Source organism: Artibeus jamaicensis, unplaced genomic scaffold (genome assembly GCF_021234435.1).
Source record: "Artibeus jamaicensis isolate MK-2021 breed Jamaican fruit bat unplaced genomic scaffold, CSHL_Jam_final contig_1998, whole genome shotgun sequence".
NCBI lineage: Eukaryota > Metazoa > Chordata > Mammalia > Chiroptera > Phyllostomidae > Artibeus > Artibeus jamaicensis.
The window spans coordinates 7826208-7843334 of record NW_026521407.1 but is presented as its reverse complement, the minus strand read 5'-3'; the positions used below and the strand labels follow the sequence as shown (position 1 = coordinate 7843334).

The 17127-nt window shown below is 41.2% G+C and overlaps 1 protein-coding gene and 1 long non-coding RNA gene across 2 annotated transcripts in view; one reads left to right on the top strand and one right to left on the bottom strand.

Moving 5' to 3' along the window:
* LOC119062663 (uncharacterized) overlaps window positions 1-17127 on the top strand; it is a 103022-nt gene that overhangs the window by 74717 nt on the left and 11178 nt on the right. The window contains exon 2 of the long non-coding RNA XR_005085015.2: window positions 16997-17055. This is a non-coding gene — a long non-coding RNA (uncharacterized LOC119062663). The remainder of the gene's footprint in view (window positions 1-16996; window positions 17056-17127) is intronic.
* The window catches only part of ANKFN1 (ankyrin repeat and fibronectin type III domain containing 1), a 129582-nt gene that overhangs the window by 107749 nt on the left and 4706 nt on the right, over window positions 1-17127 (bottom strand). The window contains exons 3-4 of the mRNA XM_037163740.2: window positions 4835-5029; window positions 2991-3104 (exon numbers count right to left, since the gene is read on the bottom strand). Of these exons, the coding sequence (XP_037019635.2) occupies window positions 2991-3104; window positions 4835-5029 (309 nt within the window). The remainder of the gene's footprint in view (window positions 1-2990; window positions 3105-4834; window positions 5030-17127) is intronic.

Sequence of the window (17127 nt, the reverse complement as noted above, 5' to 3'; positions counted from 1 at the left end):
GTAGTTTATTATGCCATGAGCTGAAGAAGGTTGCAAGTCACTGTGTTAGATTGATACAGGAAACCCAAAGCAGTAACCAATTCAGAGCTGTCTTCCTAAGGTATTATAAACAGAGAGGGGAGTGGTCTGGCAGTTCCCCAGAAAGCTGTGGTGTGGGGAGAGAACTGTTTGCAGACATGGGAACAGGGCTTGGTAAAAGGAAAGGAAGTGCGTATACCACCTGGGCATATTTGTGGTCCAAAGGGAGGAGCAGTGACCTGAACACAGAAATCCTACCTAGTAGCTTGGCATCTTGGAATATGTGTAGAAGACTTTATCAGGTTTTACAACCATTCATGGTAATTCCACAAGTCTTTAATCGGGAAAATAGATTTCTTTTTGTTTACCACACTCACACATCAACATAATGAGATACTTCTGGCTCTGCTGGGAGCCTTAGGCAAATTTCTTAATCTCATTGCCTCAGTTTTCTCATCTGCAAAATGGGAATCTTACCAGTACCTACCTCATATGGTTGTTGTGAAGTTTAAATAGAGTTAATGCATATAAAGTTTTGGAGTGTCCAAACTGGGGCCACATGTGACCCAGGATGGCTATGAATGTGGCCCAACACAAAACTAAATTTACTTAAAACCTTTCTTCTTGTTCATCAGTTTTTGATAGTGTTTATGTATTCAACGTGTGGCCCAGGACAACTCTTCTTCTAATGTGGCCCAGAGACACCAAAAGGCTGGACATTCTTCTGGGCGCTGTATAAGCTCTGGCTGTTACCATCGTAACAGCGGCATCTTCCTCCTCCTCTGGGCTCACTCTGCTTCCCTGGGGTTGCTCTAGCAGCGGGGTCAGGCTGTCGTGATCTCTTTCCTGAGTAGCTTCCTAATTCATTGTTTAAAAATTCTATTTTTTAAAATTGTTGTTCAAGTACAGTTTTCTGCCTTTTAGCCTCATTCCCCCCAGCCTTCCCTACCTCCCTCCTGTTTCCACCTCCCCCCTTCTTTTTGTCCCTGTGTCCTTTATATTTGTTACTGAAAACCCTTCCCCTTTTCCCCTGAAATGCCCTCCCCTCTCCCCTCTGGTCACTGTCAGCCTGTTCTTTATTTCAGTGTCTTTGGTTATATTTTGCTTGTTTGTTTGTTTTGTTGATTAGGTTCCTGGTAAATGTGAGATCATGTGGTATTTGTCTTTCACTGCCTGGCTTACTTTGCTTAGCATAATGCTTTCCAGTTCCATCCATTGCTGTTGCAAAGGGTAGGAGCTCCTTCTTTCTTTCTGCTGCATAGAATTCCATTGTGTAAATGTACCATAGTCTTTTGATCCATTCATTGACTGACAGGCACCTAGGTTGACTTGGCTGTTGTAATTGTGCTGCTGTGAACACTGGGGTGCATAGGTTCTTTTGGATTGGTGTTTTAGGGTTCTTAGGATATAATCCTAGCAGTGGAATTGCTGGGACAAAAGGTAGATTCATTTTAGTTTTCTGAGAAAATTCCATACTGTTTTCCACAGTGGCTGCATCAGTCTGCAATCCCACCAACAGTGAACTAGGGTTCCCTTTTCTCCACATCCTCTCCAATACTTGTTGTCTGTTGCTTTGTTTATGATGGCCTTTCTGACCCATGTGAAGTGATATCTCATTGTGGTCTTAATTTGTATCTCTCTGATAGCTAGTGAAACTGAGCATTTTTTCATGTGTCTGGACCCTCTGTATGTCCTCCTTGGAGAAGTATCTGTTCAAGTCATTTGCCCATTTTTTAATTGGGTTGCTTGTCTTTTCAGAGTGGAGTTGTGGGAGTTCTTTATATATTTTGGAGATTAAACCCTTGTCTGAGGTATCATTGGCAAATATGTTTTCCCATATGGTTGGTTCTCTTTTTATTTTAATACTATTTTCTTTAGCCATGCAGAAGCTTTTTATTTTGATGAGATCCCATTTGTTTATTCTTTTCTTTCTGTCCCTTGCTCTAGGAGATATATCAGTAAAAATATTGTTGCATGAAATATCTGAGATTTTCCTGCCTATGTTCTTCTCTAGGACTTTAATGGTGTCATGACTTACATTTAAATCTTTTATTCACCTTGAATTTATTTTGTCTATGATGTAAGTTGGTGCTTGAGTTTCATTTTTTTGCATGTAGCTGTCCCGTAGTTCATTTTCTTATTCTAAATTTGTATCTCTTCCAATATTGTATTTATTTTACACAGTGGTCTGCAGACTTTGTCAAATAGTCTAACTTCTTAATCTTTATTTCAAGCCTCATCCCACTCTTACCTCCCGACACTAGTTTAACTCTCTAATCTCACATTTTCACTGCATCTTGTCACGATCCTTCCTCTCCCCTGGAGCCGCACTTTTTCTGTTCCTTCAGTATATTCTTTTATTCTCCTTACTTGTCCCGGCCTTTTCTTGCTTTCATTCCTGTTCTCTCCACTTGGGAGTTTATCTTTGGTTCAAATCCTAGCCATCTTGGACAGCCAGGCTCAGCTACCTCCACCCTGGGGCCTCCCTGAGCCTATCAGTTCCCCCATCTCTTTATTTTCTGAGCTCCAATGCACTTTATTTGTTGTTGTTGGGGTTTTCAGTCCTCAACCCTAGTTACCTGCCATTGCAGCTATCAATTTATAATATATGTCCCCCTATTTAGTATGTTCTGTGACCAAGCCTCTGAGCTCCTTGGAGCCAGGCTGATTCTTCAGTGTCCTCCTCAGTCCTGTCCCCAATCCTATGCTATGCACAGAGCAGGTGATCTGCAAACAGGATGGGAAAGGTAATGTTAATTGAGGAGCTTGGAATGACAGCCCAGTCTGTGGTTCATCTTTTCTGTGACTTAACTCTGTCACCTTATTGCTCTGTATATAGAAATATTTCAACTCCACATAGAATGAAACAACAGCCTATCAGTAGGAAGCAAACATATAAAATGCACAGCTGGTCCCAAACGATGGATTGTTTTCTAAGAAGGAGCAATGAAAAAACATCTAGAGCCCAGTACCTTTATATCTGGTCACTACAGCGGCATTGACACTCAGAGGCTCTTGGAAGCTGACAGTGAGCGATGTGCTGCTGGTTACCATGAGACAGACATTGGTTGGCACCTCGGGGGCTCCTGAGACAGAAGGAAAAATACAGGATCTTAACAAAGCAAATCCTTTTCAAACAATGTTCCTGCATCTTCAAAGGACACCCTGAAATACACACTATAGAAACATTTGTTTGTAGAGCCTAATAGCTTTTGCTTTTGAACATTTTCATTAGAAGTCTCAGTGGCCTTTATTTGTTGCCATCTCGGTCTTATTTGATCATTAGAACATCTTCTGAAGGGGTAAATAGTACCAGTTAAGCCTCCCCAAAGTATCCCAGAAACACAATAGGAGGTTGGCTGGACCAGTGGAGAGAAGGCTAGAAAGTGTTAGCAGGAACCATTACATTTTATAAAGTACTTTTGTGTAAATCATTTCACAGGACACTTTTTGCAACCCTGTTGGGTAGGAAAGCAAGTAACAGCATTCCCTCTTTTAGGATGAGGAAGCTGCAGCCCAAAGAGGCTAAATGACCCTTTTAAGGACACAGTGAAGACACAGCTAGGATGAAAGCCCATGACTTTGGATGCCCAGTGCTGGGCTCTTCCCAGTGTGGAAAGTTAACTTGCCTTGCTCCCGTGCTGCCTCCTATTACACAGTGGAATTTTTCTAAGAAAGAATTCATGGGCAAATGTCATGTCTGCTAGCAGATTTCTGATGGTATTAGGTATTCCTTAACACTAGAAGGTGTTTTGCAACTTAGAAAGTTAAAAATGAATATCAAGTCTAAAAATGACTTCTAATATTAACTTGTCCTGATTGAAGTACAATAGCAAATGCACTTATTAAAATGATTGCTGAATATTTTTTTACTAAAAGAGCAGACATATCAGCATTGCTTCAGAGATTGTTAATATTAAAAGCAACCTTTCATTCATGTTGGTTAAGTTGCTTCAACAGAAAGCATTAGGCCTAGTTTTGGAACTTAGTTTACAGTAATATTTTAGAAAACAAGATTTTCACCGTCTGTGGTCTTTATCACAGCTAAAGTCACCAAAGCAGAGGCAGATAACTTCCAAACTAACGAACTGCTCTTTCCCTTATATTTGAAATTTCAATATAGTTCTATTTTTTTCTGTTGTTTAAGTAAATTTCCTTTTGGAATAAAAGTTTAATATTTCACAACTGTTTGAATTTTCTATATATTTTTATATCAGAGGCTGCACTAAGTAGTACCTTCCAGTGCTAGTATTACCCAGAAACAAGACTTTCTTAAACTGACAAAAAGAATCCGTAAAAGAGAATGGAAGTGCACACAAAAGCATAATTCATGGGTTGATTGACTGTCCTCTACAGCCTGTACTAACTGAAGGTCAGTTTACATAAGTTCTATATAAAAAATGCAGTAGAGAGTTGAAAACAGCTTAAACTTGAGCTTGAAGCAGAAACTGGACAAATAGGCAAACAAATATTTTTCCACCTCCACATCCCAAAATATAGCCACTTAGGGCATCAGACCATCCAGGTCATTAGGCATTAGGGCGTAACGGTGGAAAGTGCTCGATGAGTGTGACACAGTGGAGGGAGGCCAGCAGCACTGAAGCCTCATGGCTGTGGCCAGAGAACCTATCAGGAGCCAGAAAATCAAGCAAGACAAAAGGTCCTTTTACAGCCTCTCAGAGCCCTTGCTCCAGACAGGCTGACAACGGCCATCCATGACCCTGTCGTGTTACAAAAAAATCAGTAAAAGAAGGTCTGGCTGCCTCAAAGCGAGGTTTGGTCTAGTTAGACGTAGAAGTCCTCTGCTTATACTCACTCGCATGTTCGAAGCCTGTTTTCATGCGTCTGTAGAGCCGATACCTCCACTCCCAAGCTTTCAGCTGTTTTTCTTTCTCTGTGTTGTCCAGACTGAATCCTTCATTCTCCACTTGAGCAGACAGTTCACTCACCCTCTCCTGCGCTTCTTGCGTCAGTGTGTTGAGGTGCATTGCTCGGCTTTCCAGGCTGACAACTAAACAGAAAGAAATGGCTGACTCTTTTTCTTTCTGGGGAAGTACTGCCTGGCTGGCAAGAGAGCTGAGTCCACTATGGGTTTTAAAAAATGCCTGGAGAAAGTGAGGTTCATGTTCATTATTAACGTCTTATTATGATAAGGTCTAATTAGTGACACTCAAACTAGAATAAATGGTAAATCTATCAATTTAAGATATTCCCATTGCCCTCTGGCCCTCTTGTGACATGCACCCCACATAGCTGCTTAGCTGTCATCAGAATTCTGCTCTCAAGTGCCCATGAGGACCACTTCTAATCCAGATGGCACACATTTGTTTCCATGATCTTCAGAGGCACAAACACTTAGGAGCTAAAGCTCTTTAGGCCAAGGAAGGCCCTGGGAAAAGTTGATGAGGCAAGCTGCATTCTACCAAAGTTGTTTGTTCTTTTTTTATTTTGGTAGAGCCTGATTCAAATTTTCTGGTCTTACCATTTTCTGCCCAGCTCATACACATTTTTGTATGTGTATCTTAGTGGCATAATTCTGTTGGTATTAGTCAACGTATTTACTGCTAACAGACTGTTCTACCACTACAAAAAAAAATGAAGTGTTCTACTACTGCTGCCACAGTAGGTCTAGAGAATTCTGAAAGCTGGGTGACCTGAGCGTGATCAGACATTGATCTTTGATTGTGGTCTGCTTGTGGGAGTGGTCTCTGGACATGCCCGTGCCCAGGGGGGTAAGTTCTACTAGCTTCTCTTGTGAGAGAGGTCACATAGCGTGGTATTTCTGTTTAACTCGGTGCATGGTCGCCTTTGTTTGATTCACATCATGTCGTGCACCCAGCCTGCCCTTGTGCAAGTGAATGGTCCTGTCAAGGATATTTCACCTTCTGTGCCAGGCTAGGAGGCTGCTTCTTGCAGTGGCTCTCACACATATGAGGGCCCACCATAGTGGTCACCTGGTCACTTCAGAGGAGCCCTTGCTGGTTAGTGATAAAGGAAGACAGCCTCAGCATGGGCATGTGGTTGGGGACCAAAAGGGACACAGATCAGAATCAAGCTCTGCAGATCTGTCACTGACACTGTGACCAAAACGATATTTCCCCCTGGTGGGTGGGAGAGAACCCAACCATTTCATTCTTCTAATGAAGGGGGAAAATATTATGAAGATAACTCAAGTGAAAATTTGTTAGGTATATTTTGAAATGGAAATTAGGTGGTTATATATTCATATTCTCTGTGTTCATAGGCATGTTTGCATTAATTACAGGAAATGAATACTAATTTATTATTGCTCCTGCTCACCATCAGTCTAAATTTATTTACCGATGAGGTCAATGAAAAATTAGTTGAGTCTTTTTTTCTTTTTCTTTCTTTCTTCTTTCTTTTTAAAGTTACTGTTTAGAACACTCAGGACTGTGTTTTGCTGCAGATTTGTCATGGTTAATGAATGTTGCTGTAGCAGTCAATCATGTACTCTAAATACTGTCACACTTTTTTTTAAAGCCTCAGTCATGAGCCATGACAGAAAAATAAACAAATAAATATAAAGCTAAAAAACTCTTTCACTGAGCAGCTACACTATGCAGAATCCCCCGGGAAGGCTAAAGGAGGCCAGAATAAATGATAATATAAGTGCTGTGGACGTAGGGAAGCAATGAGGGTGTATGAACACGGAGGTTTTGGAGAAAAAAAATACACATACACACACGCGGGCGCATACTCCAGTGGAAAAATTGGCAATATTAGTAGCCTCAAGGTGCAATTTCCTGGAGCAGTGAGATTGACAAGTCAGTACTAAATGCTGTTAATTTAACTAACTTCAGATTAATGGTAGAGTCTGCTATGACCGAAGCCCTCAAACACAGTCTCATTATAGCCTTGCTGGGAAGGTCCTAAATATAGGCATTGACAGTTTAAAACAAATTCGTATACATTTGTGTATTTTTAGACATAGGTTAGGCGTCAGAGTTTGTGTCACAGTTTTCAGGTTGATTAATTGACCCAGTAACTGCACCCTCTACCCACTGCCCCCTCCTCCTCCCACTCCAAATTATAGAGAAAATGGGGGAATTGTCCTTGCTAAGTCATTCAGTGAGCTTTTTATTGTAAGCCTGATGTTTGAATTGCATGCATGCGTCAACACTTGGGTGATAGACACATGATTTATAAAAATAAATTTCTCTAATACTATAAAATCCCCCCTATTAATTTTTATATTCACAACAGTTATTACTGGTGTGAATTCCAGGTGGCACTTCAGATGGACAGCTTCTCTGCTTGGCTCCCCCTGAAATTTTTCCTCTTTCCCTAGCATAACATGTTTTGTTTCTAGACTTTTGCTTTCCTCCTAGGCTGTAGACATGATGCCATCTGAGTTGTAGGGGTAAAGGGATTCATCACCTTAAAGCATTTTGCCTTTTCATAGACGAACAAGGGAGATCCACACAATTTTATGGCCAGGTAAATTTTGTAAGGTCAGCTGGATCCCTGTGCTTCTCAAACTGGATCCCTAGACCACTTCATAATATGATATGTGCTGGTGTTGGTGGGGTGCAGCAGGAGTGCCTACAGCCACAGAATGAATAGGTGTATCTTCCTGGAGCACCAAATTTCTCTTGCAGGTTTGGGTGAAAGCACGTTACTTAGGTATTAAAACGAACACTTCTGTTATGGAGAACTATGGAAAATTTCCCCCCAAGTTGAAGATTTTTTTTAAAAGGGAAACTTTATAGAAATTTCTTTTCTTCCCTCCAGGCCTAGTCTCCAGGTGCCCCTGGGAATATGCTCACTTGCCTCTGTTGTTAGAGGTAATTCCATGTGGAGTTAGAGAGGTACTGACTGAGCCAGTGGTTTCCAGCCAGTTCACCAAATTAATAGCTTAATAAAATACTCTCTTTTGAAAGATTTTCTTTATTAACTACCAAATCAGCTGACTCATAAATTAATCATTTTCTCCCTGTTGTGAATGACCTATATAACTTCCAACAGAAGCATCTGTTCAGTATGAGATAATCAACCTAACCAGCTTGATTTATGTATTTTAAGCAAAAGCAACTACAGGTGATGATTATATTAGATTGTGTATGTGTAGTTTTATCTTAAATAATAGCGTGATAGTTCAGGCATTCGACCGCTCTGGGAGCCCCATTGCTGTTTGTGCCACCCCAGGGGGAGAACCTTTTCATCCCGCTTATTTTAAGATGAAGAAATTGAGCCCAGAGAGGTGGGATGATTCTTCGAGGTTTTCTTAAAAACCTTTAAACTCAGTGAATTTCCTCTTCACCGAATGGAATGCAAATTAACATATTATTTATGTATTGCAGTTTTCCAATTGCTACCTATTTGTCATGAGATTGGTGAATTCGTTTTGGTTGGTTGGTTGGTTGGACATAGAAACTAGAAAGGCCGTGTCTATTTTATGGTTGATTTTCCTGCCCATCCACCTCTCTTATTCTTGGATCCATTCCCCTTTCACTTCCACCCTCTGAATATCCCCCCCCCCCCCCCCCCCCCCAGTCCAGAACTCCTGGACCTGTTGGCGGGGTTTGGCCTTTTCTCTGACTGCAGTCGATCCCTTCTCCAGCCCAGCAGCCGTCCACACAATAGAGGGTCTGTGAGTGTGTGGTGAGGCGTCCGGTGGGGGCGAGGCCACTCGGCGGCTCCTGAAATAGGCTCCTTGCTATTGTGGTGTTTAATTATCAACAGCATTTCTACCACCCAGTGTTTCTGAGTGGGTATTTGTTATAAGACCTGCCCAGCTAATTAACTACGGGGTGGGAGTTGGGGGAGGGGCAGGCACTTGGTGTTCAAAGAATACAATTAGGGTTACTGTTTAAGTCCTGAGATAAATAATGATCAGACTGAGTGGATTTTCTTCACCATCAAAACCTAAACTATGGATCACCAACTACTTATTTGCCTTACTCGTTCTTAATTTCACCCTTGCCCTGCAATTGGTAAATTTGGGCCTGGTTGATAATTGCTTAAAAGCTTGAAAATAGAACAAGGGTAAAACATACACTAATTTTAATGATTTTTTAAGGTGAATATTTTTTAAATTAAAAAATTTTTAATTACCATTGACATTCAGTATTTTATATCAGTTTTAGGTGTATAGCATAGTGGTGTGAGACAATCATGTTCTTTTACAACATGGTCCCCCCGCCCCCATATTTCCGGTACCTACCAGGCACCATACGTAGTTATTATAATATTGACTATATTTCCTATGCTGTACTTTACATCCCCATGACAACTTTGTGACTACCAGTTTGTACTTCTTAATCCCTTCACTGTTTTTACCCAGCCCTCCAATCCCCTACGCATCTGGCAAGCTGTCAGTGTGTTCTCTGTATCTGAGTCTGTTTCTCTGTTGGTTTTTTGTTCGTTTTGTTCTTTAGATTCCACGTGGAAGTAAAATCATATGGTGTTTGTTTTTCTCTGCCTGGCTTATTTTACTTAGCACAATACTCTCAAGGTTCATTCAGTTGTCACAAAAGATAAGATTTCATTCTTTTTTATGGCAGAGTAATATTCCATTGTATATATGTACCACATTTCTTTATCCAGTCTTCTATTGTTCATTATAGTGTTACTTAAAATAACCAAGATGTGGAAGCAACCTACATTCCCATTAACTTCAGTTTTCTAATTGAGTCTTTTAGGGAACAAGTGCTTGAAAAAAATGAATGCATTTGCCCATTACTAATGATACACCATTTTTCAATTTAGCAGTAACTTTTTTGTTGTTATTAGCAGTTTCCTTGGTTTCACTGATAGGAAAAACTGATGCTGAGACCAGTGTTCGATCAAGTGCCCAAAGGGAACCTTACAACTGGCCTTGGGGGCCTTTTCCTGCAGTAGTGCCCTTGGCCCTGTATGGCTTCCTTCACTTCACTCTTAATTTTAACTTAAAGAGTTTAATTTAATTCTAAAAAGTTTCCTTATCTTGAGCTGAAATCTGCTTTTCTATTATTTCCAAAGTGGAGGTAAGATAGTAAAAGGGCTTTAGGGTCCCTGTAGTCCCTTATGAATGTGTGACCCTAAGCAGTTACACTGACATCTTGAGCCTAAGTGTCTCATTGCTGTGCACCCATCTCACAAGTTATTGTAAGTTAGTGGTAACCTTTATAGAGGAGGCTCTATATTCGTGGAGACTTGTGTTATTGTTACACCCATTGTTCTGTATAAATAAATAAGATGCTTGTTTTTATAAAATGGTGCTATGTTCTTGCATTAAAACAAAACAAACCAAAACAAAGCTTCTTACCCTGGTGGGGTGGCTCAGTGGGCTGAACTGAGCACCAGCCTGCAAACCAAAAGGTTTGCCAGTTTGATTCCTGGTCAGGGCACATACCTGGGTTGTGGCCCAGGTCCTGGGTTGGGGGCATGTGAGAGGCAGTGGATTGATGGTTCTTCCTGCACGTTGATGTTTCTCTTTCACATCAGTGTTTCTCTCCCTCACTTTCTCCCTCCCTTTCCTTTTTTAGAAAAATATAAAAAAACCCTCTTTCCCCAATTTTCTGGGGAAAGAGGGTTTTTTTATATTTTTTAAATATAAAAAATATATTTATATTTTTTATATATTAAAATTTTTTTTTAAAATTTTCTGTTCCAGCTATCATCATTCAGAAAGCTTATGTACTAAGTGCTATCAATTTCAACCCTATCTGTTATTTCAAAGGAATAAACAAGGCCATGTAAGTATAAACCTTGTATTGTAAGCCAATATCCTCTAGGCAATGGAAAATACTAGTTAATAAAATTTATCTGCTGATCATTAGTGACAACCTCACAACTGACTTGTTTTCAGGTAGGGACATCAAAAGAAATAATATAGAGGTGTTCCAATAATTGAATGTTCTTTAATTCAGACATTCTCATATCAGAAAAACTCAAACCATAAGTAAGTTTTAGTTGAACCATCTGGCTAAGGTTTAGGACTCAAAATTCACTTTGGCTTCACTTATTTTCAGGTTTTCCCTAGGACTTGGAGAGTGTGGTTCCAAAAATGTTTTAGAGATTTGGAGATTAAATCTTTCAGTTTAATTACTGTGGAACTTTCTTCTCTTAGAACTCATTACACCCTGGACATGGGGCTCTGGAATGTTTTTCTCTGCTACTTTCCAGCAGAGCGTGGATTCACAAAGTCCACATTATATCGTTTAGGTTGCGATTGTGGTTCTGTAAGAAGCCAGAGCCAGTGACACAGAGAGGGGCTTCCTGCCCAGGTCTCCCAAACTCCAAGGGGCAAATGGACATTTTCTCTAAAACAAACACACAAAACACTGGGAGGAATTATTTAGGAACTGCAAAGCAGATTACCCAATGATGTTTTTAGAAAGTTTAAGTATGAAAGAGGATAACCATATCTTCTGCTGATGCTTTTAGTGCTACCTGGCAGAAATATAGTGTGGGCCACAGCATTTAAAGTTTCCTAGTATTCATATTAAAAATAAAAAAGAAATAGGTGAAATGAACGCTAATAATATAGTTTATTTAACTCAACAGATCTAAAATTACTTCTACATATAATCAATATAAAATTATTAATGTGATATATATTCAGTGTAAATTTTACATTTAGAATTCATTTGGATCAGTCACATATGAAGTACTCAAGACTTATTTGTGGCTAGCAGCTCCTGTGTTGCACAGTGAAGTTTGAGAACATAAAATTCTAAACTTTAAAAAGTACTTATATTGGGCAGTGTCTTCACAACGTAAATTGTATAACAGATGGATGAAACATTGAAATTCTTTACTAGAAACTGTTGGGTTTTACCTCATTTTTGAAAGTTATACTGGCTTCCAACTTTTTTGAACATTTATAATGTGCCAGGGAAATGTTTTAAAGCTCTCGTTACATTTAGTTCTCCTCAATCCCAGGGAGGTAGTGGGGTACCCCGTTTCCAGGCAGCTTCAGTGACTGCTGTCTCTGGGTGTCCACACCCTCCTCCTCCACCGCACCGGTTGGTGCTGGTCTGCGTGCTCAACAAGATTCAGGAGGAATGGTAATTATCATTTTGGAGGTTGAGTTGTAAAAGACACTGTTGTTTTTGTCTTGTTGTGCATGCTCTCTCTCTCCAATCATGTGCTCTGGGGAGTACCAGCTGCCATGTCAGGGAGCAGCTCTGTGGAGAGGCGCACGCAGAAAGGGACACACGTCTCCTGTCAGCAGTCACTCTGAGCAAGCGTGGCAGTGTATCCTCCAGATCAGTCAGGCCTCAAGCAGACAGAAGCGGTTATGTTGCAGGAAGGTAGGGGCAGGAGCCTAGATTGTGGGTGTGTGCAGATGCACACACATGTGTTGAGCGGGCTGTCAAAGACATCTTCTAACTTTGTCTATAAAGTTGTATTTTTTGACCAGGAGAATGCATCGTGTGTTCTGTGTATATTAAAAAATCAAAAACAAAATAATGGAAAGAAAATGATCAACTCTTTAAGAGCAGGTAACTATAACTTAGGATGTGGCCATTTGACACCTAAATAAACATAAAAAAAGATCAGTTCACTAAAATATCAGGCAATTATATTTAGTAAAATCATTGCCTTCAAGATAAATAATATAGTCACACCCTTAAGTAGGAGTAATGCCTTGGGATTCATTCAGTTATTAAATGCATTTATGGAGCATGTACTGTTTGCTACGGATATTGTGATAAACGAGACAGGTAAGTTCCACTCATGTGGAGTTTACATTCTAATGCAAGGGAGACAGAAAATAAGCAAATAAAAATATTCAGAAAAGTGTCATATAGTGATAAATGCTATTAGGAAAATTAAAATAAAATGATGCAATTCAATTAAATTGAAATAAAGTGACTTTCGCCTTTGGGCTTTGTGGCCAGAGAAAGTCTCTCATGAAGCTGAAATGTTAAGAAGGAGTTGACCATGTGACAGTCAAGATTTAAAGCCTTCCAAATACAGGTAATAGCACATCTGAAGGCCCTCTGGGTAAGACAGTGTGGCACATTGAAGGGGCGGCAGGGAGGCCAGTGGAGCTGGTATATCATGGGTGAGGGGTGAGCAGCAGGAGATGCGTTTCCAGGAGCAGGTTTTTTAAGCCTGGGCAAGGATTTGTATGTCCTGCATTTTAATGAAGCAGGTGAAACATATCAGGAAACTCACTGTACAAACCTGTCCAAGGCTTATTCTTTACATATTCTTAATGGTTGCAAATCTTAGTCCTTTGAGGGTGGATTCGATTTCAGGAACCCTCTCTAAATCATGTCTGGTGAATGTGGAGGGTGATGACGCTGGGCAGTGCTGTTTTGGAACAAAAATCAGGTGTGACTCCAAGCAGCGAGTCAGATTTTCTCATAAACTGGCTCCGAGGACAAATCCAAAAGTGTTTAGAGCAATGGCAGCACTGTTGGAGCAAGTGTGGGGTCTCCCATGAGGACCATGTTAAAGGAGAGCATTCGTGTGCACTGTAGACTTGCTGGTGTGTTTGTTTACATAAAGCTGGCCTCATTAGTTTATAGTCACACCTCTTAGACGTGCCCTGAACCAGTCCCAGCACCAGCAGCAGCCCCCGACTACCGCAGAAACGAGGGGTGCATCCTGACAAGTCTGCCAAAGCTGTAACACGGTGTCTGTGCCATGCTCAGGTGACGTTCATTCGCAGTTGCATTTTATGAAGTAACTGAACATAACGCATTCTGGGCAACATTTCCTAGTCCCACAGGCAGTGTCCCAGAGAGCGAGAGAGAGGGGTGCGCCCGGAAATGCAGAGAGACAGGAGAGGGTCTGGGGAGAAGGGAGAACGCTGCCCCAGGAGAGGGTGGGGAGACAAAGTGAGGAGCGTTCGACCATCCTTACCTTCACGGTACTAAGCAGTGTAAAGGTAAAGCCCATCAGGCTACACCTACAACCACATTCTACAACAGAACCTGGAAAACAATAACAAAAGGTACCCCAACGTATAAATAAATTGCTGGAAGACTTAGAGGTTTTTTCCCATATATTGTATGGACCCTGTATTCAAAATATGTTTGTGTGTAGGAGCTAAAATTTGATATCTGCAATTTCCAGCAGCATAAGACAGGGCTTAAAATTACAACTGAAAATTTCTGAGTCTACTGTGTGCCAAGTCCTGGGATCAAAAGGTGAGACAAAATCCATGTGAGTGATAGGATTTGCACACAGTAGGTATCCAGAAAGAATGGGTTTCTTTACAATTACTGTTTACAGAGCCTAAATGGTGCCAAATAAGAGCAGCCTCAGAAAGGCAAAGACCTCATTGATGATTCAGCAAATTCCTCTGGAGACTGTTGAAGTGTGATTTGAGGGTGGGAACAGGGTTTGAGTTAGTCAGAATAAGGGAGGGGTTATGACTGCGGACTTTCCCACATGCAGACAAGTCTTTCTCAGATAGCAGCTGTTCAGTTGAGCGTGAGTCATGGCGACTGGATACTGAATGGATGGAGCAAGCAAAGGCACAGCCCCAGGGGTCCCAAGGTGCCTCTGTACTTCAGCTCTCCTACTGCAGCAGGCCTTTCAGAGTCTGTGCCTGTTTCCTGAGCACAGTGCTCCTGTCCGAGAGGAAGTACCTGGGATTCTATTTTAATAGTGACTGATACTTTCTTCTAGAAGGAATGAGCATTACTTTGTGCTGTTTGCCTAAAGGTGGGAGGAACAGAAAAAGTCGCTGAATAAAGACAGTAGGTTTATCTAGTGGGCAGGTTGGGGTTCTGAATATATTTCACCTTGGAGCAATGCACAAGTTTGGGTGTCCACTTGTGGGACTTTCCTATGATAAGGAAATGCACATGCTTGAGCTTTAAGCCCTCTTTATAAAAACACCTGTATATAGTTCTGTGATTGAGCTAAAGACTGAAGATAGGCCAGACCAATGGCTTGGGAGGTAAGTCCCTAAACTCATCTGTGTCTTTGGGATTCCTGTTATGAAATGGGGAGAATTACAGAGCACTTTCTTCTGAGTTGTGCTGGATTCTTGGCTGCTGTAGTGGAAAGCGCATTGGGCTAGTTTTCAGGAGGGAACACCCAGGGGAAGGGAAGACAGAAAATGAAGCCTGTTGGAAACCCTGCACTGTGCTTTGAGATGCTTGACAGTTCTTAGAAAAGGAGCAAGTGGAGAATCAGGGAAGGAAGGAATTGAGCCTCTATGGTGTGAAAGTAAGTGTCTTAGTGCTTTTCCACAAACACCAAAGATCTGGGTTCGAACCATGCATGCCTCCACCACTTACTTGCTTTGCAGAATTATTTAACTAACTCCCAACTCTCAAGCCAGCAAAGGCTTTTAAAATATTTATTTATTTTTAGAGAGAGAGAGGAAGGGAGGGAGAAAGGGAGAGAAACATCAGTGTGTGGTTGCTTCTCGTGTGGCCCCCACTGGGGGACTTGGTCTGCAACCCAGGCATGTGCCCTCACTGAGAATTGAACCAGTGATTCTTTGGTTCACAGCCCACGCTCAATCCACTGAGCTATACCAGCCAGGGCCAGCAAAGGCTTTTTTGAAATGTGTAAAACACTCTAGGAGCTTAAGACCTCATTGTTAATTTTGTTCTCTTATACCCTTTCTCAGCAGCTTTGGGGAAGCAATTTGTAGCAGGTATTTACTTATTTGGTTCTGAACAGCAACTGGTTTTTCTCATGAGCTAGCTCATACTTGTGCACAGGAGCAATTCTCTTTCTTTTGTACTTGATATAAAAAGTGACTTAAAACTCCCTGAAGACAGATTGTGTTCAGTTGCCCCACCCATCTCCAACAGGAGTGGCACCTTAGTGCACAGAACAGAATAAAGAAATACAGCATAGGATGTTAGCAAACAGCACACAGGGAAAGATGTAGGGCCCGTATCTCTCTGCATTTGGCCACAGCCCTCCTTATCGGTTATTTGACAAGGCAGTAAATTGCACAGAAGGATCTCAGGCATGGGTGTCCCACAGACTTGGGCTTGTGTTTTTAACATCCCTATTTGTTTTTGACAGATATGTGACCTTTGGTTAGCTATTTAGCCTCTTAAGATAAAAAATTTCCCTTAGAGTGGAATTTTTTTTTAATTAATAAAATTCCCCTCTTTGTGAGTGCCTACCTCAGAATGTGGCTGTGAGGATAAAAGGCTGTATTTTAAGTTAATAACATTCCCCTCTACCTACCCTGAAGAGCCAGTGTGAAAACTGGAGATAATGTATATGGAGACTGTACTCAGTCAAGGTCCCTTTGCCATTTTTACATGTGTGGGGGTCGGTACAGCACACTGTGTCTTTGAGTTGTGGGGTGGCCAAGGTGATTTAGGTGTCCTCTTTCCCAGAGGCTAAATCCAGGTTTATCTCTCACTGTTGTTTACAACTTTGTGATGATGATTATGGTTATCATTCTCGAGGGAATGAGAAAAACCAGGGATCTTTGAACAAATTTGCTTTTGGTTTTAGACATTTTGTAGTTGGGTTCTTTTATAGAGATTTAACTATGCACAAAGGGGCTTGGGGAGAATGGGAGTCTTACTGGTTTCACAAAACCGGAGAATTCTTTGTAGCGTCTCAGGTAAGTAGGACTAATGTTTCATCCAGCCCCGTGCAGGCAACATCTGGATGAATGGCCTCCTTGTTCCCACAGAACGGGGCTCAGTCTGCATTCTCTCTGCTCAGACCTCTGCTTCTCTCCCACCACTCTCTCACTGGGTCTTCGGGACAGGCGTTATTGCAGTAGAGATGGGAAGGTAGCAAATAAGTTTTTTCTTCCAGCCTTATTTGCCCTTCCCTGCAAATCCTCCAGTCCACCAAAAGGAAGCAGCACTTTGATGATGAAGCTCTCATTGAAGAGCCCCGATCCTACTAAACTCAAACCCTTAACTCTCTTTGACATGGATGTGGTGAGCTTAGCATTTTTCAAATAATGAGTTTTCTGATACAAGGATCTGCCTCTGTACCTAGTCTTTGGGTGGCAGGGGTTGATGAAATTTAGAACCAGAGATGTGACCTCTAATTATATATTTGCTTGCTTCTCTTTCAGCCTTCTGGGTCTCACCACTTGGAAGTAAGTGAATCAGTATTAGTGAAACTAACAGTTTGGTGAGTTTACTTTTTTCTTTTAGGAAACATAAAAACTGTGGCTCAGAGCCATTGTGGTCATTGGGTCAGAGA